At 48.4% G+C, this 27,880-nt stretch overlaps 3 protein-coding genes across 5 annotated transcripts in view; 1 reads left to right on the forward strand and 2 right to left on the reverse strand.

Moving 5' to 3' along the window:
• Window positions 1–558: 558 nt before the first annotated feature.
• Window positions 559–12,674, forward strand: NASP (nuclear autoantigenic sperm protein). 3 transcript variants are annotated; one of them, XM_068141609.1, is made up of 15 exons: window positions 559–723; window positions 1,876–1,926; window positions 2,751–2,861; window positions 3,535–3,615; window positions 3,769–3,866; window positions 4,571–5,548; window positions 7,372–7,454; window positions 7,945–8,021; window positions 8,146–8,219; window positions 9,260–9,448; window positions 9,703–9,869; window positions 10,685–10,738; window positions 10,832–10,903; window positions 11,876–12,007; window positions 12,507–12,674. In XM_068141609.1, the coding sequence occupies exons 1-15, from the start codon at window positions 662–664 to the stop codon at window positions 12,558–12,560; spliced, it is 2,283 nt and encodes a 760-aa protein (XP_067997710.1). In that variant the 5' UTR covers window positions 559–661; the 3' UTR covers window positions 12,561–12,674. The 3 variants fall into 3 exon arrangements, with proteins under 3 accessions (XP_067997710.1, XP_067997708.1, XP_067997711.1); XM_068141607.1 differs by having other exon boundaries at window positions 561–723; window positions 7,936–8,021; XM_068141610.1 differs by lacking the exon at window positions 4,571–5,548 and having other exon boundaries at window positions 572–723; window positions 7,936–8,021.
• A 261-nt stretch (window positions 12,675–12,935) lies between these two features.
• Window positions 12,936–16,344, reverse strand: CCDC17 (coiled-coil domain containing 17). Its single transcript, XM_068141611.1, has 11 exons — window positions 16,213–16,344; window positions 15,916–16,109; window positions 15,507–15,683; window positions 15,276–15,408; window positions 15,045–15,174; window positions 14,861–14,920; window positions 14,648–14,778; window positions 14,447–14,572; window positions 14,020–14,072; window positions 13,418–13,566; window positions 12,936–13,012 (listed from the first exon to the last, which is right to left on the reverse strand). Exons 2-10 carry the CDS (start codon window positions 16,093–16,095, stop codon window positions 13,432–13,434), a joined length of 1,125 nt encoding a protein of 374 aa, XP_067997712.1. The 5' UTR covers window positions 16,096–16,109; window positions 16,213–16,344; the 3' UTR covers window positions 12,936–13,012; window positions 13,418–13,431.
• Window positions 16,345–20,855: 4,511 nt separating this feature from the next.
• Window positions 20,856–27,880, reverse strand: part of GPBP1L1 (GC-rich promoter binding protein 1 like 1) — a 37,006-nt gene continuing 29,981 nt past the window's right edge. The window contains exons 8-12 of the mRNA XM_068141618.1: window positions 27,377–27,517; window positions 23,533–23,691; window positions 22,665–22,789; window positions 21,313–21,415; window positions 20,856–21,066 (exon numbers count right to left, since the gene is read on the reverse strand). Coding sequence (XP_067997719.1) covers window positions 20,920–21,066; window positions 21,313–21,415; window positions 22,665–22,789; window positions 23,533–23,691; window positions 27,377–27,517 — 675 coding nt within the window. The 3' untranslated portion in view covers window positions 20,856–20,919. The remainder of the gene's footprint in view (window positions 21,067–21,312; window positions 21,416–22,664; window positions 22,790–23,532; window positions 23,692–27,376; window positions 27,518–27,880) is intronic.

Below are 27,880 nucleotides of genomic sequence, written 5' to 3' on the forward strand. Positions count from 1 at the left end.
AGTCGGATGTGCACCATGTTAATGAACGCCTGTCTTCTGCTGGGGATCAGAGGGCAGTGTGTCAGCGTGCTGGAGCGGTAGGATCTGCCCGCTCCTCGAGCAGTGCTGAGGAGGGGCCCTGGCCGCGAAGGCAGCGCCAGGCTATCATAGACCTGGGGCCCGTGATCCGGCACCAAAGGTCTGGTTCGCCCTTCTTGAACCCGGCCCACAGAGCCCGTCCCCGCCTTGGGGCTCGCCTTTCTCCCCGCGGTTTCCACCCCACGACATGTCCACCTTGCCCCGCAGAGAGGCCGGCGGGCCTCGCAGCTGGGGATGGCGTGAGGTGAGGACTACATTTTCCAAGATGCCGCGCGGCAGCGGCTGCTCTGGGGAACTGCGTTTCCCGGGGATCCCTGCGCCTCACCGGGCACTACACTTACCAGCAGGCCGCGCGGCGCAGCAGCTTCCTCTGCTTCCCGGGACTACATTTCCCACTAAGCGGCGCGCGGCACCGCCCCAGTGTTCCGCGGAATGCGAGCGTGGGACATGCCGGGAGCGGTAGTCCCCCCGCGGCGTGTGCGCGCTGCGAGGCGGGCCGGGGCGTGTCCTGGGGGGTATATAGGCAGCCGGAGGGGTAGGGGTCTGCACTCTGCCGCCGCCGCCCCTGTCTCCAGCAGCTTCTATGCAATCTTCGGCCGTCGCCGCTCCCCCTTGTGTTGAGCCCGCGCCGGCCTCACCGAGCAGGTAGGGCCGCGCGCGCTGGCCCCGGTCACGGTGTGTGCGTGTCGGGGAGGTTGGGGGGGGGGGAAAGCAGCAGAAGAAATGGGGCCGCTTTCGCGCCGCGGGGTGACTAGACTGGGGAACGGTTGTGTAAGGGGCCGGCGGGACTTCCTTTGGGGAGCAGGGCGGGGGGTGCTGATCGGGCTCACGCATCTACCCCCTTTACCCCCCCCCCCCCCCTTAATCCCTCCGCACCCCCTCCCCCCTCCCTCCGGTGTTCGTACGTGCCGCCCCGCTCCTCCCGCGCCAGCTGGGCCCGCTCCGCTCGCGCGGGGCCACCACGTGACCTCTGCGCGGCTGCTGCCATCTTTGTTGGGGGCAGCCGACGCCGCCGAGCCGGCCCATAGGGCGAGAGGGGGGAGCGAGGGGGAGCGGCGGTGGGAGGTGGTCCTGCGGCACCACGTGACGCCGGGCCCGCAGCCCGTCAGGAGCCGCCGCCGGGGTTTGGCGCCAATGGCGGTGGGCGGAGCTAAGGGAAGGCGGGAAAGGTGCCCATTGTCTCCGAGAGGTGGGGGGGCTGCGGTTGCTGCCCGCTTCGCCCGGCCTTTGTTCCGCCCGGCTAGCTCCACGACGCCGCCCCCCGTCCCCCTCTGCTGCCTGCCTCGGCTGTCAGCCGGTGGCCGGGGCTGCGCGGCGGCTGCCCCACTGCTGCCGAGGACAGGCTGCCCGGCGGGTAGTCCCGAGCTCCCCGCAAACGGGCTTCTCGGGCACATCCCCGGTTCTCTGAGTGAGACGCGGTGCAAAACGGGCGGCTCTGCGGCTTGTTCCGTGCCGCGGGCTTGCGGGGGGGGGGATCCACGATGCGGGTGGGTCAGTGGGCTGCAAGCTGGCAGGGGTGGGCGAGACCTGCTGACCAGGTGTAGTCCCGTGTAACCTGAACATGAAAAGAAATGGTTTTCTAACAATGTTTCGTTCAAACAAAAACCAAAACTGAAATTAAAAGCTCTCTCCAGAAGCTGGCCAGCAGAGTGAGCCACTGTGTGAGCTAGCTGTAGATGGGTGAACAGCCTGAACGCAAGCGCTGCTCCTGGCTCCGGTTTCATGCCTCCGAGAGCTCAGTGCCTGTCGTAAACTGCGTGGCCTGTTGTAAGTGCTTATTTAATATTTCATTTTCAGAATGGAAGAAGAATTGGCAGCTCCTTCCACATCCACAGACAAGACAGACAGGTGAGATTGGACTTGGAGTTGTCAGTTACTAAAGACTGTGAAATCCAAGGATCACTGAGTGAAACAAAAGGGTGACACTTCGAATAGGTTGCTAGGCTTGGAGTTTAACTGATGCCGGTGCTCTAGATGCTGCAAGTTTGTGCTCACCAGCAGTCTGCTCACATCTAGTGCAACAAAACTTTTAAAGGCTAATAAATACGTAACTACTAACTTTTCTTTAGGAAGTTCTCAATCCGTGAGTTATTGCTGGGGAAGTACAAGCATGTGGCTGGCATGTGGAACTGCTCCTGTGGGCAGTTCCTCTCGTCCTAGGCCAGCATACTGGATTGGAATGGAGCTTCGGGAGGTGGAACTGTGTGAGATTTGAAACAAAGACTTGACTCCATCATTCTCCAATCCATCATGCCATGGGAATTTATAACTTGGATTTATTCTTGTCTTAGCTGCTATCTGAGTGTGGTGAAACGCTACGGTGTTCAGTGTTGTATGGCTCTGCAACTCTTTAAGCATGTACTCTAGCATGCTTTGTCACATTGTAGGTTGCAGTACCTGCTCCTTGCAGCAGTTGATTAAAATGAATCTGTCTGCCTGTGGCTGTCAGAACTAAAAGCTTCAGCAAAGACAAACAAGCCTGTTATCATGTCCTGTTCCCCACACACTGCCCCGATACTTGTAGTCAGCATGATGTATGCAACTCTTACATAAGAGACTTGGTTCTGAAAGCTGGGTACAAAGTTACTATGGAAACCAGCAGAGTCCTGTGTTTGATTGCTTTCCTATTTTGATTTTTTTAATTATCTCTTTTTTTTTTTTCCCCTCTCCAGTATGGATGTGGATGGAGAATCAAAGAAACTTTTGGGTTTGGGACAAAAACACTTGGTAATGGGAAATATTCCAGCTGCTGTTAATGCATTCCAGGAAGCTGCAAGCTTACTGTGAGTAGTATAATGCATTTCTCTGTATTGTTAGAGGGCTTGGCTGGATTGGTGTAGCTTACAAAGGGAAAATTGAGTTGGGTTTTTTTTACATTGTATGTGCTGCTGTATTTATAACACAGTCAAGGAGAGGATGAGCAACTTAAATTAACTTTGGAGACTTGATGGGGTGCTTGGTGCCATGGGTTAGTTGTTCAGGTGGGTTAGATTGGTTGATGGGTTGGACGCGATGATCTTGAAGGTCTCTTCCAACCTGGTTTGGTTTATTCTAACTCTGGTCCTAACCAATGTGGTAGCGTGTGATTTAGACAGCTTTTGTGATAGCAATTGCCAGTGCAGCTCCCTAAGGAGGAAAAAGGGATCTTCTGTTTTGTAATGTATGGTTCTGATGCCTGTTGATATGCAAACAATGGGATAGTGATACTTGGCCAGTATCTTCTTCACTGGTCTTGATCAGTCTCTGAGGGTGATGCCTCTTTGTGGTTTAGATAAATCTGCTTTGGGTGTTTGAGAACCATGTCTAGCAAAGTGAGAAGAGCTTTCATTGCTTTTGGAACCAAGGAGAGATGAGCTAAGAAACAGATTCATCCTGGCCAGGAAGTTTCAAGTCTTTAAGTTCACGTATCAAAGCCCAAAGTGCGAACAGGGAAATCATTCTTTGTTGTTTTTGCAGGGGTAAAAAATATGGTGAGACAGCGGATGAGTGTGCAGAAGCTTTTTTTTATTATGGAAAATCTCTCCTGGAGTTGGCAAGGTATGCTAACAGCTTCTCACCTGATAGAGGGGCTGCCTGATGGAAGAGAGTTTCACCATGGTGTAGACATGGTTATATATGCAGGGCTGCACTGGGTGGGGTAACCGTTACTGTCGCAAGAGCTAAGGAGTAACAAGCTTTTGTTCCCTTTAGAATGGAAAATGGTGTCCTGGGAAATGCCTTAGAAGGGGTGCAGGTTGAAGAGGAAGGAGAAAAAGGTGAAGATGATTCAGCGTTACCCACTGTTGATGGTATGTAAAGCTGTGCCCCATATGGAGGCACCAAACTTTTCCTCTCTAAACAGTCCAAGTTCAATCCATTGGTATCTCAGGTAGCCTGAACCATTCTGTTTAAACTCAGCAGCCTGAATGGATGATTTGTTTCTTTGTTTATTCTTCTAAACTTCCTTAAAGCTTGAGCAAAGTCTCTGAAACTTGCAAGGACATGGTCACTGAAAGCATGTGTAAAGGGTCACCAGATGTCTGTGCCCTGAGACACTGCTTTCAGCCTTGCTTTCTTAAGCTTCACGGTCGACTTGAAATGCTTGGTAGCATTGTAAGTAGGATGGTGTGTGTAGTCTCTCTGTAAAGTCCAAGGATGGTCACTTTGTCACCACCTGCATCTGGAGGTAACACAGGAATTCCTGTCAATCCAGATTATTAAGGCACTGGCACCTCTTGCTTAGCTGTGACTAAAAACGCTACCGCGCCACACCGCACACTGCTTGAGCGGCCGCTTGCCATAATGCAGCCTGGGGAAGGGATTTGCTTAGCTCAAGTCCTTGTGTTGGTTGTATCCTAATTCCTTGCACATTGACAGTGGAGCTTGTAAGATTGTCATCTAACTTGATGACAGAGCAACACACACTGGAGGGTCTGAGGGTGGTGTTGTCCATGCCCGTTAATGTCTGTATCACTAAACTCGAAGAAATGTTTATGCTTCCTCAATCATGTAGAAGAAGCAAGGGAGGAGTTGAGAGAACAGGTATATAACGCCATGGGGGATAAGGAAGAGGCCAAAAAGGCTACAGAAGAGTCTCCAGCACTGTCTGAGAAGGAAATAAAAAAGGAGAGTGGTGAAAACAAAAAGATCACAGAAGAAAAACCGACAGAAGCAGCTGCTGACAAGGATGTAAAGCTTGAAGAGGCTGAAGAGAAGATGGATGTTTCTGTGCATGAAGAAGTAGCTTCAGAAGAGCAGAAGCCACAAGTAGCTGTGGAAAAGGAGGCTGTAAAAGAGGAGTCAGCTGCGGAAGAGGAGGTGGCAGAAGAGCAGAAGGTGATGCCTAAAGACAAGGTAGCAGAGACAGCTGAGGAGAAGGAGAATACAACACAAGTGTTGGACAAGGAGGCAAAGGCAGCTGTGGAAGGGACTGAAGCTGGAGAGGCAGCTGTGGAAGGGACTGAAGCTGGAGAGGCAGCTGTGGAAGGGACTGAAGCTGGAGAGGCAGCTGTGGAAGGGACTGAAGCTGGAGAGGCAGCTCTGGAAGCGAAGAGAGAGGCAGGAGAGCAGACAGCAGAAGCCATAGAAAAGGAGCCAGCTGTGGAAAAGGGAGAGGCTGTAGAAGGGCAGGCAGAGGCAGCTGTGGAAGAGAAGGAAGTAGCACAAGAGACAGCAGAAGTGCAGGCAGCAGTTGCTGTGGAGCAGAAAGCTGTGGAAGGGAAAGCAGAAGCAGCTGAAGAGAAAAAGGTGGAGGAAAAACAGGAGCCAGTAGAGACAGCTGCAGAAGAGAAACCAGCTGAATCTAAAGAGACAGAGTCCTCAAAGGAACCTCTGCCCACAGAGGGTAAAGATCCGTCTAACAACACGGAGGAAAAGGCTGAAGTAGCTGCTAAGGTAGAAAAAGAGGAAAAGAGAGATGACCTGATGGAAGAGAGTGAAGGTGCTAAGGTAGAAAAAGAAGAGAAAGATGACCTAATGGAAGAGGGAGAAGGTAACAGTGAGAGGAGAAAAGTACTTGTGGGTGGATGACTTGATGGATTTGGCTAACCATGGGTAAAAAGTGTTCCATTCAGAATTTTCTGTTTGCCTTAGAATAAGGAAAAGGCACAGTAAAGGGGCTCTTGGAGGATTTTGCATCCAAGTAAAGTCTCGAGGCCTAGTGAACAGTCTCTCCAGACTAACGCTTAACTAACTGCAAAGCAGATCTGGTGTGAAAGCAAACTTAACAGCCCTGTGAAATGTGTAAGTAATGGCTAGGCTGGTGGAGAATACTGAATGGATGTTCACTTGCATGCATCTGGGTTTATTGCACTAACCTCCCAATAACTTGAAGCACAAGTTGCCTCTGGTTATAACTAATACATTTTACAGCAGTGGAGCAGAAAACCAGGAACAGCCGAACACACAGCAAAAGAGTACATTTGCTTTTGGTGGTGGGGGAGGAAGGAACTCTCCATTTCTGGTGGCAATTACAAGTGAGGAGTTAGTTGGCAAGTCTCAACTTAATTTGATCTGGAGCCTGAAGGCTTACTGCTGCTGTCTAGTAGTCTTCCAGCTACCTAACTTCTTCTGCCATTCTGCTTCCCCGCTTCGTTACAGCTGTTTTCAGGATTCTGTTAAAGGAATCTACAAAGAACTTGTACACTTCACTGAAGCATTGCTTGCATAGTGTTAGCTGGCCAGTGCCTCCTGTTACACTAGTGAACTAATGAGCTGATAATTGAAACTGTCAGTAACTCAGCTTCACAGGAAGAACCTTATTTTAGGAGTGGCAAATGTGCAGACTAAATAGTTCTGGACGCTGAAGGGATTTGTACTGCTGAGCACAGTGAGCACTTGACAGTGGAACAGCTGCCCAACAAGGTGTCTGTCTGGACAGAGTGTGAGTGAACATAAGCTCCTCATCCTCCTGTGAGAGGCTGCTTATGTATACTTCTGCTTTCCCCCCCCCCCCCAACTCTGTTAATACAAGGACACTCTTGAGCATCCTGGTCTGGTGCTCCTTAACTTGCTGATACCTATTCTGTTTTACTTGGATTGAGCTGTCCTCAGACTTAGAGGGTTGGCCCTCTCAGTGGTAGGTGAGTGCTTTTGGGCAGTTGGTGCAGTGAGCTCACAGGTTCTCTACTCTGCACTCAGCAAAGCTCCTTTTATTCTGGGATTAGTGGCCTCACTGTAAGAATTAAGTGCCAGTTTATCACTGCACTTCTTCAGCCAGCACTCTGAAGTTATTGGCCATGCTCCTTCACTGCCTACTTGCCCAAGATGTTTTTACTGGTAGAATAGGTCATGCAGTGCTCCTGTGCAGTACCAGAAGCCAGATCAGTGCTAGACAATAGCAGGTTTGTTAACAGCATTGTCACTTAAATGTCTGACATGAAGAACACAAATTCAGAAGCAGTCTTATTTGTACACAGCTTGGCAGCTATCTTGCTGAAAACACTTGTTATCTGTAGCACCAAATCCAGCAGCTGACCAGTACCTCCAGGGCTGCTCAGGATCCCCAGGGCTTCACTGGGAACTCACAAGATGTTTGTGGGAGCTGGAGTCCATGTGAGTTTTCTGTTCTAGACAGTATGAAATTAAACTTGGGATAAGGACTAAGGTAGCTTGGAACTACTTTACAGTGCCTAACACTTTCAGCAAGATGGCTGCTGCTGCTGAATTTAGTGTAGATCTGTGATCTTAACACATCTAACCCATCACTGGAAGGGTAAGGGCTGGATATAATGTGTTCTGCCTGACTCCATGTGAAGCAAGAGCAAGATCAACAGGTGTTCAGTAAGTGTTCTCATTCATCCACTTGTCTTGTAGAAACTGAAGAATCTGATGAGGAAGATAAAGAAAATGATAAAGCTGATGATGATAAGGAAAATGAATTGACAGTGGAAGACAAGGTGAGGCTGCTGAGTTCTGCTGTCCATGCTCATGGAAGAGTGCAGAGTTGATCTACATATCATGTTGGTGCCTTTATAAAAGCTCACAAAGCTTGCTTTAAAAAAGTGGAACTCCTGCTTAGTTTAGCTTTTGGTTCATCTAATTAGCACTTTAATAATGAAAATCTACTCTTGGGATTATATTGGTGCTTGGTGTCTGTATTTTGGGGGGGGAAGTCAAGGCCTTACCAATTTAACAACATAAGCTTTTGTTTGACTTAAAGTATCTTCATTGCAGGCAAAGTCTCAGTTGATGCAGTAACTTCTGCATGTTGGGTGTGTGGTTTTGTTGTTTGGTGGTGGTGGGTTTTTTTCCTCTCCTTGTAGTGTCAATTTGTTTCCTCTTGAAGAAACTCACTCCTTGACAACACTGCTTAGAAACTCAGTGTCGTTGCTTGATGTGATATGTAACCAGGCCACTTAATCTTTAACACGTTTCTAGTCTTTACAGGAGAGTGAGGAGGATGAAATTGGAAATCTTGAGCTAGCCTGGGACATGCTGGAGTTAGCAAAACTTATCTACAAGAGGTAATGACTTCAGTCCTGATTGGGATGTGTGCTAGAGAAACTAAATTGCAGAGTACAAGCAAGTGGTGAATGAGGCATCTCCTGATCAGGGATTGAAAACTGCCCTTTGTTTTTCTTCATTTAGACAAGAAACAAAAGAAGCTCAGCTCCATGCAGCTCAAGCTCATCTAAAGCTGGGAGAAGTTAGCATTGAATCTGGTAAGCCATATTCATTCTCATGCACAAAGTGTTTGGTTTCACTTTCCAGCACTCACACTTTAAAATGAGTGGAGGGGAGTTAGAGCTGTTAAGGTGAAAACAATGTAAACCTTGTCTAACTATGACAGGGCAGCCATGTGAGAAGCTTTGGCATTCATGGTTGAACAAGTTGGTGCCTTAGAGAGGATAACTCATCGTTTTCCAGAGCAGTTAAAGCTTAGAGTGAGCAGCATTGTGTTGGCAGATCAAAACCAGCCTTGAATTCTGCTTCCCAGGCAAGGTTTGGTTAGCTTCAGAAACTTGGGAGATGTGTTCTTATTGGGCTAGTGAGGGCAGTAGGTGTCAGGACCATGCCACTTCAGAGCATAAAGACTGCAAATGGAAAATGGTTGACTTTCTCAGACTTTCCAAAATCCCAGGGTATGGTCAGGAAAGAGCTTGTTATGCAGCAGAAAAATGGAGTGGGAAGCAAGCCCCAGGTTTGTGGTTTCTAGTGTGTCTTACCTGCCTTTGTTTAGACCCACTTCTTAATCTTGTGCAATGCAAGTAGGGTGTAATCCTTATGGCAAGCACTGCAAATAGTCTGACAGGTTTCTGGACCAGGGCTATGAAATTGAGGGTTGTGTTTTATGCCACTAGGCTACTTACAATGGAGGATTTGACTGGAAGGTGGCAGGGGACTGTCCTTAGCTCTAGATTAAAGTTCCTGTTGTGCCAGTTACATTCAAGTCCTGGTAGCGGGTGAAACACCAGAATTTGCATGCCTGATTTTGGCTTGACTGCTTACTGTACTGTGCTGCTGTAAACAGATAAAGCACCCTTGAGAGAACCAGAAGAACTGGACTGTAAATCTCTGAGGGGGGGGAGAAGCAGCATTGTCACTTGATAATCTGAAAGCAGCCTGCTGCTGAACACGAGCGCTGTGTTTGCTGGCGGGTCTGTTTTCAGCATCAGAAAACAGGGAGTCACTGAGTGTGGGCTTAGATCTTGCTTCTGTGTGTGAGTCTGGTTGGTAAGGGCCTCGTGGCTCTCTCCTGCAGAAAACTACACTCAGGCTATAGAGGAGTTTCAGGCCTGCCTGGCCCTGCAGCAGAAGTACCTGGAGGCTCATGACCGCCTGCTTGCTGAGAGCCACTACCAGCTGGCCCTGGCCTACCACTATAACAGCCAGTTCGAGGAGGCTGTTGTGCAGTTTGGTAAATCTGTGGAAGTCATTGACAAGAGGATGGGTAAGTGGGTTTCTGAAACTCTGCCTAGTGAGAAGGAGAGCTTTCACAAGTCAAAGCAGGCTTTGTCTGCCTCAGAAGTACTTAGGTGTGGATATTGCCATGCAGATGTCTGCTGGTCTGAACGTGGTAGTGGGCTATGCTGACATCAGAGCTGGTGAAATGGGGTGTGTTAATAGATAGTTGCCTCTGGGGGTTGATAACTGGACACTTACTTTGTCTTGAGGCTTTTTCCCATGATAACTGTTCCATCCTAGCAATGCTCACTGAGCGGATAAAGAAGGCAGAGAACGGGTCCCCTGAAGATGAGAAGGAGATTGAAGAACTGAAGGGACTGCTTCCTGAAATTAAAGAGAAGATAGAAGATTCAAAGGAGTCTCAAAAGAGTGCAAGAGTAGCTGAGCTGGCACTGAAAGCAACTCTGGTTAGTCCTTTGGTTTCCTTCTAACCAAGCGTTCCTCCAGTGAAACTTATCGTAATATCAGGGTTGGAAGGGAGCACAAGGATCATCTAGTTCCAACCCCCCTGCCATGGGCAGGGACACCCCACACTAGATCAGCCTGGCCACAGCCTCAGCCAGCCTGGGCTTAAACACCTCCAGGGATGGGGCCTCAACCACCTCCCTGGACAACCCATTCCAGGGCTTCACCACTCTCATGGTGAAGAATCTCCTCCTCACCTCCAGCCTGAATCTCCCCACCTCCATCTTCATTCCATTCCCCCTAGTCCTATCACTACCTGAGATCCTGAGAAGTCCTTCCCCAGCCTTCCTGTAGGCCCCCTTCAGATACTGGAAGGCCACAATTAGGTCACCTGGGAGCCTTCTCTTCTGCAGACTGAACAGCCCCAACTCCTTCAGTCTGTGAAGTAGACCAGTGACAGGAGCAGCTCACACTTGATCATACAGACTGGGGGCTGGTGGTTAACTCATGAATGGCTACAGACTGTGATTGTGAGAAGGAATTGAGGCAGCTGACATCTGAAGAGAGGAGAGTTAGTAAATGCCCTGATAGGAACTGTTGCAAGCTAAACTGGAATTTAATAGACTTCTCTAGCAATTTAATGTGTCAGGGCTGGAGAGGATAGGTCAGCCAAATGGGAGAATGGACTAGGTGTTGCATCTGCCCTATGTGCAAGTGGAATGCAGTGCTGAGAGAAGGAGATGGGGTTTATGTCTCTCTAAGCTAGCTTCTATGGCCTTGCCAGAACTTGTTTACTCTTTCTTCTGCTTTCCTTAAGGTTGGAACTACATCTGGCTTTGCACAAAGTGAAGGCAGTGGTTCTGTTTCCACAGTAAGTTAAATTAAGATGGGGACTGAGAATCCCTGTCAGCTCTGAAGGTTGCTGTTTGCTGTTACTTACTTATTAATGTCTGTCTTGTAATAGATTCCAGTCAGAAAAGCAGGTGATGGTGCATCTCAGTGTGTCACAGACATATCTCACCTAGTCAGGAAAAAGGTGAGTCCAGAAACAACTGGCTGAACAAACTGTTTAAAACACCACTGGCTTGCTCTGTGTAATTGCAATTTCTTAGCTTGAAGCTTTTTTCTTCACTTAGTTCTATAATGGGGAAAAAACAACAAATACAAAATAAAATAGCCTGACACCTTAAAAGTAAACCCAGAAAGAGTCCATGAAGCTCCTTTCCACTGGGAGCAAATCAGTCTGGGAACTGTCTGGTCTCCAGGAGACTATTCTTGATGGTTCAGCACCCTGCCTGACCCACACTGGTTTAACTTCAGAGCTGAGTTGTGTGGCTTCTACAGGCAGTCTCTGAACATGTGCCTTCCTTGGCTGATGACCTGCCAGAAGAGCAGGTGGCCTACAGATCTTAAGAGGAGGGCAAGCAAGCAATCTGAGTTGGGTTCCCTTCTTTCCAAGTGGAAATAAGAGAAATGGATTCTAACAGCAAATCCAGTCTGATGGTAGTGGTGATAAACTGCCTCCTGAAGAGGTATTGAGCCCTAAGCTCCCTTTAAAGGTCTAGGTTTTCTCCAGAGCTCTTTGCTAACTGAAGCTGTCCCCTGTAGGATCTTGGGTTCATTCTGTGTTGCTGTGGCACAGCCCATCCTGTATTCTATTGGCCTCTTTCAGAGCAGGTTTGCCTGGAGCAGCTTTGATTGCTTCACACAGGTGATTGTGTTACAAATGCCCTAAATCAATCTACCCCATGAAGTGTTACATGGTTCCTTGACAAACTATAACTAAAGGTAATTCAGCACCTACATGATGTCTTGCTGGAAATGCTTTGTGGTTGAGACCTTTGTACCAAAGCTTCAGCTTTTGGTTGAACCTTTGTAATGCTGAAGTCCATCTCGTGCCTGGCCAGCAGAGGTTGAATAGATAATGTGCTAGGACACCTAGATGCTAACTCTCTAAAAAATACTTTAATTTGTACATAGTGAAGACTATAAACAATTTTATCTTCAGAGGAAACCAGAGGAGGAGACTCCACAGGGAGACAATGAAGCCAAAAAGTCTAAACCAGAGCCGGCTGTCAATGGTGGTGGTGGTGACGCTGCCCCCAGTGGAAATGACATGGCAGAAAAAATGGAAGAGGAGGTGGGCAGCTGAGTCAGCAGTCTGTGCTCTGCTTATACTATTTTCCCCCCAACCCTTCCCTCTTTCCAGGCATGGGTTTGTGCCTGGTAGATGTACTGGGTTTATTACCTGCTGGTCTTCAGGCTTCTCATGGGAGGTGGGAACTGTTCCCTAGCTGGCAAAGATGCATGTTGTACCCTGGTGTCTGACACTGGTGGGGGGGCTGGAAGCATGCTAGCTGTAGAGACTTGGGACCTGTGGGGGTGGGACAGAAATTTTGGGTGTTTGAGGGGAGGGTCTCTCCCCCAATGTGTATTTTTAAGTACTCCTGGGGTTTAATAACTTATCACCTGGGCTGCAGTTGTTAACATCAGTATTTTAGAGTAGTGTTGGGCTCTGAAGACCAGCAAAGCACAAGTGGTTAAGTCTTCAAATGACCAAACCCTTGAACTGCTGCATGAATTGGTGCTGGGGGGCAGTGTCATCCTGTTAAAAACCAAACCCTTTCCTTTTCTTTTAGACAGAGAAAAGGCCACAAGCAGAATCAGGGGCTGCAGTTGAAAGCACAGTATGATAGTTCTTTTAACCTTGGACACTCCTCTCCTTGCAAGGAAAATGGTTTTGTATATAGTGTATTTTTTCACTTTTTGGCAACTTTTGTATGACTCCAATAAAGACTGTAAGCATATATTCCTTGCTCTGAGTCTCTTGTTAGGCTGGGGGAGACTGAAGTGCTTGTCTGGCCCCTGCACCCTTCATGCTCCCTGCTGCGGTGTATCGTTGCCCCTGCTCTACCTCTAGTTTACTCCTGTATCATCCCTCTGTTCCTGCTTGGGGAGCTTGTGGAGGGGCAGAGGATGTGGTACAAGACCAAGAAGCAACAGCTTGAAGCCCTTTATTAAACATGTAGCACAGCCTTCCCCCTAGGAGGGGCAGGTTTTGGTGGGTCCCAGGGCTGAGCTGGGACTGTGCTATCCAATTTCCCCTGGAGAGGGCTCCTGAAGGGGAGGTGCTTGATACGGTGATCTGTATGTGAGAAGGGGAAAAAAAGTGATTGTGCCCCACCCTGCCCTCTGCCAGTCCCCACACCACCCTGCTGAACAGGATCAAACAATTCATCTTCCTCTGGGTGTGGTCCTGGGCCAAGAAGCCCAGGTGGAGACTGCTGGCTTTAGGCTCTTCCTGACCCTGTCCCTTAGTGTGTTCTCACTGCTGCTGCAAAGCTTACACCCTCTCTGGGCTGTGGAAGGACTCCACATACCACTGCTACTGCTGCAGTGGGTCCCAAGCCCCCATCACTGCAGCTGGAACAAATTTTATCATTTCCTGCCCTGCCCCCCCCCCCCTCCCCAGTCACACTTCTAGTTAATTAAAAGCCCAAATTTCCCACTCCAGCTTTGAGAGAGGCTGTAGGGACAGGACCTGGCTCACCTCTGAGGTCTGTGCTACAGCTGGGGCTCCTGAGGGGGAGGAGGGTCCTCCAGGGCTACAAAGGGGGGCAGGGGGAGGGTGGAGGGGATAGGGGGGCAGCTGGGGCCTGTGGGGCTGCCTGTTCCCAGTGCTGCTGGCCCAGGGGACTCCTGGGAAAGCAGAAAAGTGGTATTAATGGGAGGGGACTCCCAGTCCCCTTCTCCTGACAGTGCCTGTCAGGAGCTGCCCTGCTACCCTGCATCCCATGGTGTTGAGCAGGCAGAGCAAAGCAAGCCTGTGCTTTGGCACCCAAGGGGCAATGACCTCCTAGGCTGGTGGCCTTGGCTTCATGAGGCTCCTGTGTTCCCAGCTGCAGCCAAGGGAACAGTTTCCAGATCACCTCCCCAGGCTCATACCTCCACATACATCACCCGACCTGGGGCAGCAGCCCATCCCCATCTCCCCTCCCCGGGGACCCGGAAATCGCGCTGGGCTGAGGCTCTTACTGTCAGAAGCTGTGGTGTGGCCTGGGCTAGCGGGAGTGGGGGGGCCACAGGGGGTGGGAGGATGGCAGGGGGCAGTCGTGGCCTCATCCATTCCCTGTGGCATCGCAGCATCCCTACCTCTGCCTGGAGCTGGGCCAGCTCCTCTGCATGCCACTGGGCTGCCCGTGAGCCTGGGGGAGGAGAAGTCCTCACCTTAGGACTTGCACTCCCCCAGCAGCCCTTTCCCCTTGTCTGCCACCCTGCTTTGGGGTTGCTGGGTTTCCCACTTGTGCTGCTTGCTGTGACTCTCCCCACCCCATTTCCTCCAATAATCTAAGGTCACATTGTCCCCTCCCTCAGTACTGTGACTGTGCAAGACCCCTACAGGTACAGAGACCCCATGCTGGGCTGTGCAGTGCCAGCCCCACCGCAGCCTCTTGCACTAATTTCCATGGGCCATTGGCAGCCCAGAGGACCTGACAGCTGCAGCCCCAGGGACAACCAGGAGCAGTGGAGTGCAGGTGGGAGCTGCCCCCCAACACACACCCTGTAACCCATCACCTACCGGCATCGGCTCTCCTCTCCCTCCTGACCTTCAGAGCCAGGAGTTCATCTTCCAGACGACGGTTTTCCAGCTCCACAGCCAGCAGTGCTGCATCCAGGCCCCGTGTGCCGGTGGCAGGGGGCTCTGCTGTCACAGCCAAGAGTGCCTCAGTTGCCAGCTGTGGAACCAGAGGGTCTGCTGGGGGATGGGGTTGGCACTTACCCATCCTCTTGCCCTGATGCAGCCTTGTGGGTCCATTCTCCAGCTCCATGGCCTCGAGCTGGAGTTGGAGGAGCTGGTCCAGGATGTCCGGGTCATGGCCTCCAGCGTGCAGGTAGGACAGCCGCAGTGCCCTGCCACAGCCCCAGAATCTGCTGGTGCTGGAGCTCAGCAGGATGCTCAGCTCTGCTCTGCTGCCACCCCACAAACCCTTACCTAGCCTCGGTGGCGAGCGGGCCGGTGACTGGTAGGACATTGTCGAGGTGAAGGGCAGCCCTGGGGAGGAAACAAGCAAACAGGAGGAGGTGGTGGGTGTTCAGGGGCCCCTTGATTGAGAGCACCCCCCTCCTTGGCTGTTGCCCTGGAGGGGTGCAGAGCCCTGTCTCCCTGCTGGGCTCACCCTCCATGCAGTATCTGTCGGACACGACCCTGCAGGGCCTCAGGCTCTCGTCTCAGCTCCAGTTCCCCCTTCCTGGGCTGGGTGTTCACAGCTGCTCTGCTCTCCAGTGCTGCCAGCCGCTGGCACAGCCCTGCGGGACAGCGAGGAGCCGAGGGGAGCTCAGCACGGCCCGGGGGTTCCTGTAGCCCACAGGAGTCTCCCTGTCAAGTCAAACCCCCTGCCAGCACCCACCCTCTCGCTGCTGCTCCAGCTCCTGCGTCCTGGCCCGGATTTCGGCCACATTGCGCTGGTGGGCTTCCAGCAGCTCCTGCAGCTGCTGCCCACGGCCCGGTGGTGGGGCTGGCGGCTGGCCGGGCTCTCCCTGCTGCACAGGGGGATGCAGTGGGCAGGAGGGGCTGGCCCACCGTCAGCCCTGAGGCTTGGGCTGTGGGGAGCCGGTCGGGGGTGCGAGGTTGGCCGTACCTCCGCTGTCAGCCTCCGGGGTGCGGGCTCGGCTGCGCGGAGCAGGGCTCTCTCCTGGCTGGTGAGCACAGCCCCCAGAGGACTCTCCCGAGCGCTCCCCGGTGCCCGCCGCCGCCGCCCGGCCCGGAGCCCGGGAGGCACGGTCTCGGCACGATCCCCGTGCTGGGACACCCCGACCTCGCAGAGGAAAACGGAAAGATATTGGGGGAAGAGATTAACGGGATGAACTTCCCTGGCTTTGGCAAAGCAAGCCCCGCGGGCTGCCAGCGCGGGAGGAGGGGAGTCCCTCTCGCTCAGGACAGGCCGGGGGGCTGTGCCCCCCGTGACGTCACTGCGGTACGCCTCCCGCCCTCGTGCCCGCCCCTGCCCCTTCTCTGCGCGCCCTGGGCCCGGCCCGGCTCCACGCTACCGAGGCGTCCCGCAGCCTCCCCGCGGTGCCTGGAACCTCCTCCAGCGGCGGCTGGTCCTCCCCGGGCAGCCAGGCACTGCCGGGCACCGGGGGCCCGAGGCACAGCTTCTCCTCGTGTACACGCAGCAGCGGCCAGGAGCTGAAAGCCAGGCGGCAGCGGGGGCAGACGAAGCCCCCCATGTGCGTCCGGCACCCTGGAAGGCACAGAGGGGCGGGGGTCCCTGAGAGTGCCACCCTGCCAGGGCAGAGGGGTCCTCCCGCCGAGGGCCCCGGGCCGGGTGGGATGCGGGCACAGACCTGCTCCGTGGAGGTGGCTGCTGTGTTTGACGCCACTGTTGCTACGCTGGGACGGCCGCGCCCCTGCGCCCAGCCCTTCCCATTGTCTGCCACAGGCACGGGGAAGGCGGGAAAAGTACCACCTGGCCTGGCCCCCTGAGCAAGCCACAGCAAGCAAGATGGAGGAAGCCCCCTCAGCGCTCCCTCTCAGGACGAAGTTCAGTCGCTGCTTTGTGTCCTGCCCCCGACGGACACCTTCCTCCTCCTGACAGCACCTCACTGTTGCGCACAGCAGTCTTGAAGCTGAGCGAGCAAAGCCCCCACCAAGGTGAAAGGGCCTCTGCTGCTCGCTGCTCCCTTTCACACACTCGTTCGCACAACGAGCTCCCCTTCTTCGATCCTTGTCCCCAACTCTGCTTGCTGAACATCCACACCCACAGGCTCTTTCTCAGGGTGTTCAAGGCCACCGTCTCACTTCACCGCTTCTACCAACTGTCATCATTAGTGCTCTGCTCAGGAAAAAGCTGCTTGATGGAGTAGCCCTCGAGAGGTTTCATCCAAGTTAAACCCTGCCCCTGCCCTCAGAGGGTGGGGACACAGAACCTGAAGGAAGCTTGGCATGAAAAAGCTCTAAGCACACATCCATCACTCTGCTGCCCCCCCATGACGCAGCTTCCTCACATTCGACAGGAATCACTGAGGAAGCAAGTTTGCCCACTGATACAAAGGACTTTTTAAACTTAGCCTACTTCTAAACAGAAATGCAAATACAATTAATTTATTTTTTTTCCAATTAGATTGACATAAGGAAAAAAAAAAAAAAAAGAAAAAAAAGGAAAAACAAGAAAAAGGAGTTAAATGTTTCCAGACAAAGCCCATGTTTGATGGGACCAAAGTGGCAAGACCTTCAAAGGGAACTAGGAAATCTGTGAAATGTCTTAGAGGAGGTCAAACACTTCCCCAGGCATTCTCAGCCCATCCCAGCAACTGGAGCTTGGTTTGCAGACAGCAGCAGTGAAGAAACAGCCCTCAGCCCTTCCTACCCAAGGGCCAAACTGCAGTGCCCAGCTCCCAATGTCTATGGGAACTACTGATGAACAGAAAAGTCTCATTAACAGAATAACAGAGTTGATAGGAATGTTCTGCTTGTTAGCTGAAATGCTGGAATGCAGGGAGGGGGAGAGGGGTTGGCAGACAGCCTTTGCATAGATAAGGAATAGCAGTATTTTTCAGTGATTCACTTCTGTTAGTCTTGGACAAGATGATCTTTTGTATAAGATAAAGGACACCTGCATGATATGTATACTTCTGCTATTTTTAGATAGATAAGCTTTGTATAGATAGGAAGCATCTGGACCTCTGTCATTATAGACAGATAACTTTTTGTATAAAAGTTTGCCCAAAACTCTCTGAACACACACAGGTCTTTTGAAATGATTCTACCTGTGTCAGGCACGCCAGAATAGAAGCATAATACAAGAAACTTACTGAGTCTCTTGTGTGTCATTCTCTAAGTCACTACAGAGAAAAGGAGTTAATGGCTGGTGTTGCTGAGAGCTTTCCCTCGATTGCAGATACAAGTATCTGTGGCTGAACATTACACTTTTATTACATGCTGGTCCTCCCTGCCTGGTCAGGAGTGGATCATAAAAAAACCAAACCACCCAAACAAGACCTCAGGTGACATCCCCCTGAGAGCAAGGGTTTCATCCTCCACGTGCAATCCCACCCACCCCGCTTGCAAACAGTGCGCAGCCATGCAAGTATGCTCCAATCCAAAACATTTGTGTAGCAGAGCTGAGCTTAAAAAGAGACACTGAAATAGCTTAGGCCACAAGTGAGTTGTTTGTAAAATCCTTTTTAATCTAATAGAAATGTTTTCATGAAGTTTTAAAAAAGATTTCAATGAAAACAGCTTTGGATTCAGACATTCCCTTGCCACATCGTGAACATAAACAGCAGCATTGCACTAGGAACAAGTGACACCGATCAGTCGAGCTTCACGATTCCGTATGAAGCAGAAAGAAGGAAGAAAAAAAACCAAAAAGAAAAGGAAAAAAAAAAAAGCAAACTGCTTTAGTGGAAGATAAGTGAAATTATTGTCTTTTAAATTGCTTTCCCCCCCTTTCCCTCCCCATCCCCCCCCCTAAAAAAGAAGAACCAAAACACAACGAAACAAAAGATGGGCTAGTCATCTCACCATTGTTCTCCCCCTCTCCCTTCTTCAAGGAAGAGTTCAGCTCCTGCAGTCTGAGCAATGTTTGCCAAGTGGAAAGAAAAAACCAAAAATACAGCGGGAGAAGAAACTTCTTTTTTGTTATCCCCACAGTGCTATGAGGCCCCCGAAGTTGCAGGCCCCCTTTAGAGGAAAAGCTTTTCCTTACATAAGAAAGACAATTAGAATTGGCAAACTGATGCAAAATATTTATTCCAAGTTAGTTCTTTTTTTTGATGCAGTAGTTTTTTGTTTTTCCCCCTCATACAGACTCAAGGTGATAGTCACTTCTTTTTTTTTTCTTTTTTTTTCTTTCTTTTTTTTTTTCTTAAATCTGTAAATAATGTTATCAAAATAATCTTAATCTTTGAAATCTCACAAAAAATTTTTTTTATATTTTACAATCCACCCTGAATATCAAGGCTGCGAGAAGAAGAAGAAGAAGAACACAAACAATTCCTATATCCAAATATTTTACAGCTGTACCCAAACAAAAAAAAACCAAACCAAAGAGGAGAAAAAAAAAAAAAAAGAGGAGGAAAAGGAAAAAAAAAAAAGAGTGGGGAAAAAAAAAAAAGGAGGAAAAAGAAAAAAAAAAGAGGGCGGAAAAAAAAGAGGGCGAAAAAAAAGAGGGCGAAAAAAAAAGAGGGCGAAAAAAAAGAGGGCGAAAAAAAAAGAGGGCGAAAAAAAAAGAGGGCGAAAAAAAAAGAGGGCGAAAAAAAAAGAGGGCGAAAAAAAAAGAGGGCGAAAAAAAAGGGGGCGAAAAAAAAGGGGGCGAAAAAAAAGGGGGCGAAAAAAAAGGGGGCGAAAAAAAAGGGGGCGAAAAAAAAGGGGGCGAAAAAAAAGGGGGCGAAAAAAAAGGGGGCGAAAAAAAAGGGGGCGAAAAAAAAGGGGGCGAAAAAAAAGGGGGCGAAAAAAAAGGGGGCGAAAAAAAAGGGGGCGAAAAAAAAGGGGGCGAAAAAAAAGGGGGCGAAAAAAAAGGGGGCAAAAAAAAAGAGGGCGAAAAAAAGAGGGCGAAAAAAAGAGGCGAAAAAAAAGGGGGCAAAAAAAAAGGGGGCGAAAAAAAAGGGGGCGAAAAAAAAGGGGGCGAAAAAAAGGGGGCGAAAAAAAGGGGGCGAAAAAAAAGGGGGCGAAAAAAAAGGGGGCGAAAAAAAAGGGGGCGAAAAAAAAGGGGGCGAAAAAAAAGGGGGCGAAAAAAAAGGGGGCGAAAAAAAAGGGGGCGAAAAAAAAGGGGGCGAAAAAAAAGGGGGCGAAAAAAAAGAGGGCGAAAAAAAAGAGGGCGAAAAAAAAGAGGGCGAAAAAAAAGAGAGGGCGAAAAAAAAGAGAGGGCGAAAAAAAAGAGAGGGCGAAAAAAAAGAGAGGGCGAAAAAAAAGAGAGGGCGAAAAAAAAGAGAGGGCGAAAAAAAAGAGAGGGCGAAAAAAAAGAGAGGGCGAAAAAAAAGAGAGGGCGAAAAAAAAGAGAGGGCGAAAAAAAAGAGAGGGCGAAAAAAAAGAGAGGGCGAAAAAAAAGAGAGGGCAAAAAAAAGAGAGGGCGAAAAAAAAGAGAGGGCGAAAAAAAAGAGAGGGCGAAAAAAAAGAGAGGGCAAAAAAAAGAGAGGGCGAAAAAAAAGAGAGGGCGAAAAAAAAGAGAGGGCAAAAAAAAGAGAGGGCGAAAAAAAAGAGAGGGCGAAAAAAAAGAGAGGGCGAAAAAAAAGAGAGGGCAAAAAAAAGAGAGGGCGAAAAAAAAGAGAGGGCGAAAAAAAAGAGAGGGCGAAAAAAAAGAGGTCGAAAAAGAAGAGGTCGAAAAAAAAGAGGGCAAAAAAAAGAGGGCAAAAAAAAAGAGGGCAAAAAAAAAGAGGGCGAAAAAAAAGAGGGCGAAAAAAAAGAGGGTGAAAAAAAAGAGGGCGAAAAAAAACCAACCACAAACGCCTGGTTAAGTGATGAAGCTCCCCCAAGCCGCCAGAAAAAAACCCATAATAAACCCAAAGAAAGAAAGAAAAAGTAAAAACCCAAAAAGAAAAAAATCCACGTCATTAGCATTAATTTAACATAATTAGAACTTCAATAGCCGTTTGTTTGTTTTTTGTCATTGACAACGATTGTTTTAGCACACGCTCGTTACCGCCGCGGGGCATGGAGCAATGCCGGCGGCGCTGTTTAGAAGCTTGTTGTTTGCAGAGATCAGTCAGCCACTTGTGTCCCGCTTTACAAGACTGAACTTGTGCACTGCCCGCCCCCTTCCCCCCTCCCCCCCCCCGAAGGGATTTTTGTGTCAAAATTTGCTAGCTGCACAAACTTCTATTAAGCATTAGGGCAAAACCAAAAGAAAAAGCTAAAGAAGCCAATTTCTCTCTTCTTTGGGATACAATTATTTCCCTTGTGCATGAAGTATCAACAACAAAAGAAAAGAAAACTGAACAGACTGGAGACAGAATAAACTCTGTTTAGTTTATACAACCCCGAACACATGTTGAACTATGAACTGAGTTTATTGGGTTGGTTTTTATTTATTTTAAATTTTCTTGTGCCCACTCTCAGGCATCGTCATCTGACGTTTCGCTGCTACTAGTTTCTGTGTCTGAGTCCTCAATCTTTGTCTTAAAAGTGCTTCTCCAGTGGAACAACAGGCTGGAGCCGCGGCCCTGAAGAAATCCGTTCTTCCCATATCCGTTTCTTCTTCGCTGTAGGAATGAAAGCAAGTCTTAAAGCAAGGAAGAGCGCAGAGAGTAACTGTCACTAACCACCTCTGGACACACATTTTACCTTTACACTCTGCATGGCTAATGCAGAGTCACCAATCACACTACAATCTCACTTCCAACTCTTTATCTTCTCCAAGATCCTTAAGAATTCTGCCATAGAAGACTCGGGTGTGAGAAGGGGAGGGAGAAGAGCAATGCCACAAGTGGCAAGAGCTGTACACGTACCTGCTCTGATTTAATTTGGAACTCTTTGAGCTCATCCTCTGTGAGGGGAAGGTAGTTCTCATCATTTTCAGGATATTCCTGCCATCCCATTTCTTTCAGTAACCTGATTTGGGGAGAAAATAAGAAGGGGCATGGGAATTGAGAAGGCTCCGAGGTGACCTAATTGTGGCCTTCCAGTATCTGAAGGGGGCCTACAGGAAGGCTGGGGAGGGACTTCTCAGGATCTCAAGTAGTGAAAGGATCAGGGGAAATGGAATGAAGCTGGAGGTGGGGAGATTCAGGCTGGATGTGAGGAGGAGGTTCTTCACCAGGAGAGTGGTGAAACCCTGGAATGGGTTGTCCAGGGAGGTGGTTGAGGCCCCATCCCTGGAGGTGTTTAAGCCCAGGCTGGCTGAGGCTCTGGGCAGCCTGATCTAGTGTGGGGTGTCCCTGCCCATGGCAGGGGGGTTGGAACTAGATGATCCTTGTGGTCCCTTCCAACCCTGAATGATACTATGATACTATGAATTAAAGTGAAGGAACAATGGCAAAGGAGAGAATATTTTCTACATGAAGTGTGACTTTTATTGTATCAAAATCCTCCCAATTCACCAGGGAATCTTCTCTATCAGAGATCACTTCCACAATGCTTTGTGTTTACCCAGCCTTTTCCAGACTTGATGCCTTTTACAAATATTTAACCATTAGCAGTCCTGTACAGTGTGTAAATAATGAGCCTGGCAGAAAGAATGCAAGGCAGAAGCTTGAAGTTCTACCCAAGGACGTGAGGCAATTAAGCCAGTATCACGGATCAGGATTCTCCTAAAACTTACTATCTGCTTACACCAGATGTGCACACATTGCTTGCTCAGTGAAGCAAGGGGCAAGCTGAGACACTAGGTAAACATTTTCTCAACTCTCCCTAACTTCTCCAGCATTTGAAGCAGCACAGGAGCATTGTAAGTGCAGGCAAAAAGCAGTGTGTGTATGTGAGGGTGTACCTTCGGACCGTTCCATTTAGGACACCTGCTCGTAAAGCAACCAGAATCCGATGAAGCTTACGCTCACTCTTGGTGTGGGCACGTAAACATAGGCAGCATTAACACAGGGATAGGGCACTAGAGAAGCACTGGAATTTAATTACAGACCTTGGCAAAGTCTTGCCTCAACTGTCATCAGTGTCTTATTTTATTTTCAATAGGACTCCACCCAGTCCAGCACTAGTCACGAAGCCCACACACCTCTAGCTCACAACACACAAAGCTACTGCTGCTTCCCAGAGAAATATCTTTGAAATAGTTTCCTCCTCCTCCTCCTCACAACCCAAGGACTCACTCTCCTTTATTGCAGACACTGTTTTGCTATTTACCTACCTGTGTTCTGCTTCCAATGAATGGGAGAGGTTTTCCCCCTCCTCCGGCAAAGGGAGAGAAAGGCCATTCTGATGGCAGTTCTCTTCCCAGTTTTCCTTTGGTTCTGGTGTGCTGTTGCTCTCCATCTAAAGGAAAATAAAAGCATCAAAGTGTGCTTGCACAGACTGCCTAATAGCACATTTCCAAGTTCAAGCTGCTGCTCATGAAAGTAAAGTACAGCACAGCCTTTTCCACCTCAAGTCTGTTTTTTACAGAGCCAGAAGCTGAGAGCAACTTCTACCTGGCTGTTACAAGACAATGCAGTTATGAACAACATTTGGCAGACAGCACTTTTGTGTCAGGAGAATAAGTGATGGCATTATGAAGCCATCACCAGAGGCCTTGGAGCAAGAGCAAGAAAACTAAGAATGAAATACACCTCAGGAGGGACTTCACATATGCATTAAGTCACAGACTTAGGCATTTAGAGGTCCAGACTCTGAGGCTTGAGCCACCACCCTGCGCCTTTCACAAGCACTGAATTCAATTTTCCTGTGGATGTAGTCTGACAAAGAAGTTTGAAAGCAAATTAAGATGTTGAAAGCCAGCATTGTTCCACTCCTCAGAGAATTCTTGCAGAAATCTAGATTACCATCACCATCTGGGACCTCCCTTCAGTCTCCTTTATTACTTGTCCATTTGCATTTCATCGTGTTACAGGTCTCCCTCCATCACAGTGCTGCGCACTACTCCTGCCAGCTGTCAGACTGATAGAAGTTGTCCCTTACTCGCTCTGGAGCCTGAATCACACACACTGCTCTCTTCTTTTTTCAGTACCTAACTCCTTAAATATATAATGACCATATTGCAGTAAGGACAGTGGTCTCACATCATCCAGCTTGTCGCATTCTCTGTTCTCTGTTATCTCCCCATTCCTATCATCTTTCAGTGCCTTCAGGAATTCGCTCTTCTTATCAGTGGTACGGCGCATCAGCTTTGTCAGGCGTGAAGAGCAGATCTCAATGGGAGGGGTGGTGCTGGAAGGACTCTAGACAAGGAAAGAAAAATACAAAAGCTTTCAAACTGCATGGCTGAGAAGACAGGGCCCTCTGTGGGGTCTGTGCTTACACATTTCAAACACCAAACCGGTTCCTTGGCTGGCTCTTAACCCTCAAAAAAGAAAATGAATGTCAAATTCCCTTCTTTCCCTTACCAGCACACAGTTCTCCCACTTAGCACTAGCCTCTCAATTTCTGCCCAAAGGAGTCAGTTCACATGGCCATGACCATGTTTATTTTGTTCCTTGGGAATGTAACACTCTTAAGCAATAGTGGAGCCTACAACAGAGTATGAAGACAGAACTTCATACAAGACTCTTACCCCACAAAAATTAAAGAGACCTGGCTGTTTGATTTTTCACCTTAACCCATTCAGACAGACTGTACCCTGACATTAAGCTATGGGGTGGAAATCTTATTCCAGGGAGTGGTCACATCCTTAGCTAACCACAGCTGGATATGAAATAGGTAGCCACAGCCTTGGTAACCTCCCCTAACAGCACGCTGCAGATTCCTGGCCATGTACACTCACAGCCCGGATGGGTCAGTGTGGAGCCAGACACAGACAACCTTGGAGCCTGTGGGAAATCTGCTCAGCTCAGTTTCATGAGCCCAAGGGAACCTCCCATGCTCTACCACAGCATTTAGACTTTCTTAATCACCTCAAATGTATGAGCCAGGCATAAGGCACAACAATTTGCACACTGGCAGTAGCTCAGCAAGTACAGTAAGTAATCCCAGACAATACAATAAAAACACTGCTAGCCAAGGTGAGCTTTCAACCCAATCTGTTCCATCACTTTGACTGGACACACAAAAGAAATCTAAGAGCATGTTCCTGACACCTTAACCTTCTGGCTCATATATGGAATCTGTGCCTGGCTACTTCAAGAATACGAGGAATCTAGTCACTAATGAGACTTTGTGACACTAGAATCTTGCATGCATACCTATTCCTTTTCTTCACCTAGTGTGATTTTCCCCTCTCAATATTAAAACAGATTAAAATTTATTAAAGCATGTAGTGTTCCCCCACGTCACTCTTTTTTTCCCCCTCTCCTTTAAGCTAGGTGAGGAAGGTTGCAAATTCAGGCTCTTCAAAATGAATTTCCTTTGCAAAGTGTTTTTGTCACACTCCCCAGTCCTCTGAGAAAAATCAAGGGAACTGGAATATTTGGTAAAACACAAACAAGGCAGCAATTGCTGCTTGTATTTCTAATGCCTTGGTGTGAAATAATGCCTTTCAGGGAAGGGAATGCTGAAAGGAATACCTCACAGCAAACATTTTTCAGTTGGCCTTTTCAGGTTTTTGGCCTAATTCAACATATTAAGGAACAAGAGCAATTTTAACCGTGTGACTGTGAATACTGGGATAAAAAGCTATCACAGTACTAAAATTTAGCTCTCAATATGGTAGCTACTTTGACTTCAGTGACAGAAGGCACAATAAATAAATGAAGGCTAAAATTTACATGAGTTCTGCTCACTTGGAATACTCTACTTGAGCTCTTTGCTAGTGGCTATTTTACTGTTTAATAGAATTGCTGAGGTGCTAAAACTTAACTTCTGCACACTGGGGCACGACAGTTGCAGCCAAAGCTCAGAGACAGATTTCTGACAAGGAATTGAATTTCACCTCAATTCTGGCTTTACACATACTTTGTGCAGAAGGATTTTAACATAACATCTTCTAAAGGGCAGCAGCTAGGCATTTTTGGCATCTTTTCCAAAGGTAACTTTAGTCCTTAGACTGAAACGTCAAGGCATCCCTCAGGGATTTTTGTTGTTGTTTGTTTTTAACTAAGAATCCTAAGCATCATCTGATATTTGGTCAGATGTCAGACCATGTAACAGGGACAGCTACTCTTAATGAAGAGCCATCCCAACTTATTTTAAGAATTCAGACTGTATCTTAATTTGGTTACCACAGACTGACTTGTGGGGACATGGTGTCAGTACTAGTTGGTAGCCTTTTGGCCTTCAACACAGCAGGGTCTCTCATGAATAAAGGTGCTCTGTTCAACACTCCTGCAGGAGGGGCATAATCCTCATTTCAGAAACAAAAACTTGTAGCAGGCCTGGGGAGCTGGGATTAGAGTAGTATTTGGTGGCCAAGGTCTTGTGTTTCAATACTGTAACTCTCCAGCAGATTCAAAGGAAAGTGTATTACAAGTGCTCAGTTTTACTTGGAATTGTTAAGCCCTTTTTGTTTAGGTGATTGACAGCGGTAAGACAGAAGTAAGTCAAGGAAGTGCTGCTTGTGCTGAGGGAAAACCCAGCTGCCTACTCCCACTGTCAGATTAATACCTGACATCTTTGCTGACTAAACTTTCACAGAAGACCCTCTTGGGCTGTTAAGGGGTGGGTGGAGGAGATGACTTGTTACTACTGTATGTTACAAAGTGAGTGTCCTTTTCTGGCTCTACCTGGAGGGGAAAGCATATTTAAGTTAACATATTTATGCAAAGCTGTCCAGTATGGACATTACAGAAAGATGAAGGCTGTTAGTAGCACAAAAGACTTGCTCTAAGGACAGACAAAAGCAAGGTAAGGGAAAGGAATGGGGTATAAAAGTCTATTTGTTGAGGTGACAAGTACATGCTTGTTAACCATTGCCTTTCATGTCTGCCTTTAGACGCAGCAGTAGCTAAAGCAAAGTACAGCCTGCAAAGGAGGAATTCATAAATATGACAAGTTCTTATTTTAGAAGTAAGGCCTGTAGAGAAGCAAGACATTTGCAGAACCAGAACACCACCCCTCTGTTATACTGCAAACACAAACTAACCCGTTTCGAGTTCTGCGACTACGTCATTTATCGCAGCCGGGTTTATTTTTGCTCTGTTTACATATCACCACAAACCTGCTGCATTTGGAGGCCCAGCAGCAGAAGAGAATAGTTATTCAGTGTTATTCTCCTGTTAAGCTTCGTGGAATTTCAAGGTCCAAACTTGCACTTTGTACACAAGCCATGACTGAAGGATAGAAATGCTGGCCAAAACATGTCATGGCACAGTTACTACTGAATGGTTGTATTTTATGTATAGACACACACACATACATATGTGTGTATGGAGAGAACCTTGGAACATAACATGTTTCAGACAAAAACCAGAGGTAAGTCATCTTCTACCTCACCAGACTACCTCCTTCCAACACCAAAACCATAAGCAGACACTATAGCTGAAGATACATGTACACTTAAAACTCCCTCAACCCCTTCAGAGCTCACTGCTTGTGCTGTTCTCCCCCTAGAGAAAACAAATGAGGTGCATCACTTTCATTCCCCTTCTTTTCCCATACTAAGGAACAGCATGGGACTCACTTTACACCTGTATGTTCTCACTGGCTCTTGCTATCTGCACTTCAATAACACCAAGTCTAGGCACATCTGGTTATACAACACTATTTAAAGCATTAATTTTTTCTTTTTCCTCTTAATATTGGAGAGAGTTTCTAACACATTGACAAAACCACCAATGACTTTCCATTCTTTCCATCCAGGGAAACCACATTTCAGTTTCTGCTAGTGTACAAGAATCGTGACAGAATGTGCAAGTGAGTCATTCTTCAAGGGTACAAAGGTTGGTACCATATGCAGAAAGGACCTTATCATGTCCAAGCTATAGTAGCTGATACTAAGAAGTCCCCACCCTCTCACAAAATCCAACCCCTTACCTCTTTGGGAGAGGTGAGGACTGAGCCACTCGCCAGTACCGCTGGTTTGGTTACAGACACTGGACTGGTAAAGGCAGAGTCACGGCTGGAGGAAAGCGAGCCTGGTTTATGTTCACTTCTGTTGGCTTTCCATGGGCTTGGCTATATTGAAGAGAACACAAAACATGGCACAGTAAATGCTATGGCACAAAAAAGGATTACTTGCATGTATTACAATAAGCATTGTATTGGCATTTTTCCCCTCCCTCTCCAAGGAAAGTCTCAAGTTTACCTCAACACCCATTGTTCCCCCCAGTCACCTTCTGTTTTCCCCAAACCAAACACAAATCTGGTTCTTTCCAGTAAAACACTATTAGAGCTCAAAGAAATCCAGCACTGCTCTTCATTAATTGGAATCACCATTCAGTAACACGATGCATCTTACGGCTACCCACAGACAGGCAGCAAAAACTCCCAATTAACCTCACATTTCATACAGGAGCACTGCATGCCACAAACAAAGGG

Source organism: Melanerpes formicivorus, unplaced genomic scaffold, assembly GCF_026170545.1.
Source record: "Melanerpes formicivorus ecotype bairdi unplaced genomic scaffold, bMelFor1.0.p_v2 SCAF_7, whole genome shotgun sequence".
NCBI lineage: Eukaryota > Metazoa > Chordata > Aves > Piciformes > Picidae > Melanerpes > Melanerpes formicivorus.

What these genes read in the sequence shown, in the direction of transcription:
- CCDC17 (XM_068141611.1), bottom strand. Translation starts at nt 16,095, where the DNA reads ATGGGGGGCTTCGTCTGCCCCCGCTGCCGCCTGGCTTTCAGCTCCTGG. An exon ending in GGAGGCTGCGGGACGCCTCG is followed by an intron (nt 15,684 to 15,915) that starts GTAGCGTGGAGC and finishes TTCCTCTGCGAG; the next exon opens with GTCGGGGTGTCCCAGCACGG. An exon ending in GCATCAGGGCAAGAGGATGG is followed by an intron (nt 14,573 to 14,647) that starts GTAAGTGCCAAC and finishes TGGCTGTGACAG; the next exon opens with CAGAGCCCCCTGCCACCGGC.
- NASP (XM_068141607.1), top strand. Translation starts at nt 662, where the DNA reads ATGCAATCTTCGGCCGTCGCCGCTCCCCCTTGTGTTGAGCCCGCGCCG. An exon ending in CCTAATGGAAGAGGGAGAAG is followed by an intron (nt 5,549 to 7,371) that starts GTAACAGTGAGA and finishes CTTGTCTTGTAG; the next exon opens with AAACTGAAGAATCTGATGAG. An exon ending in GCAGTGGTTCTGTTTCCACA is followed by an intron (nt 10,739 to 10,831) that starts GTAAGTTAAATT and finishes GTCTTGTAATAG; the next exon opens with ATTCCAGTCAGAAAAGCAGG.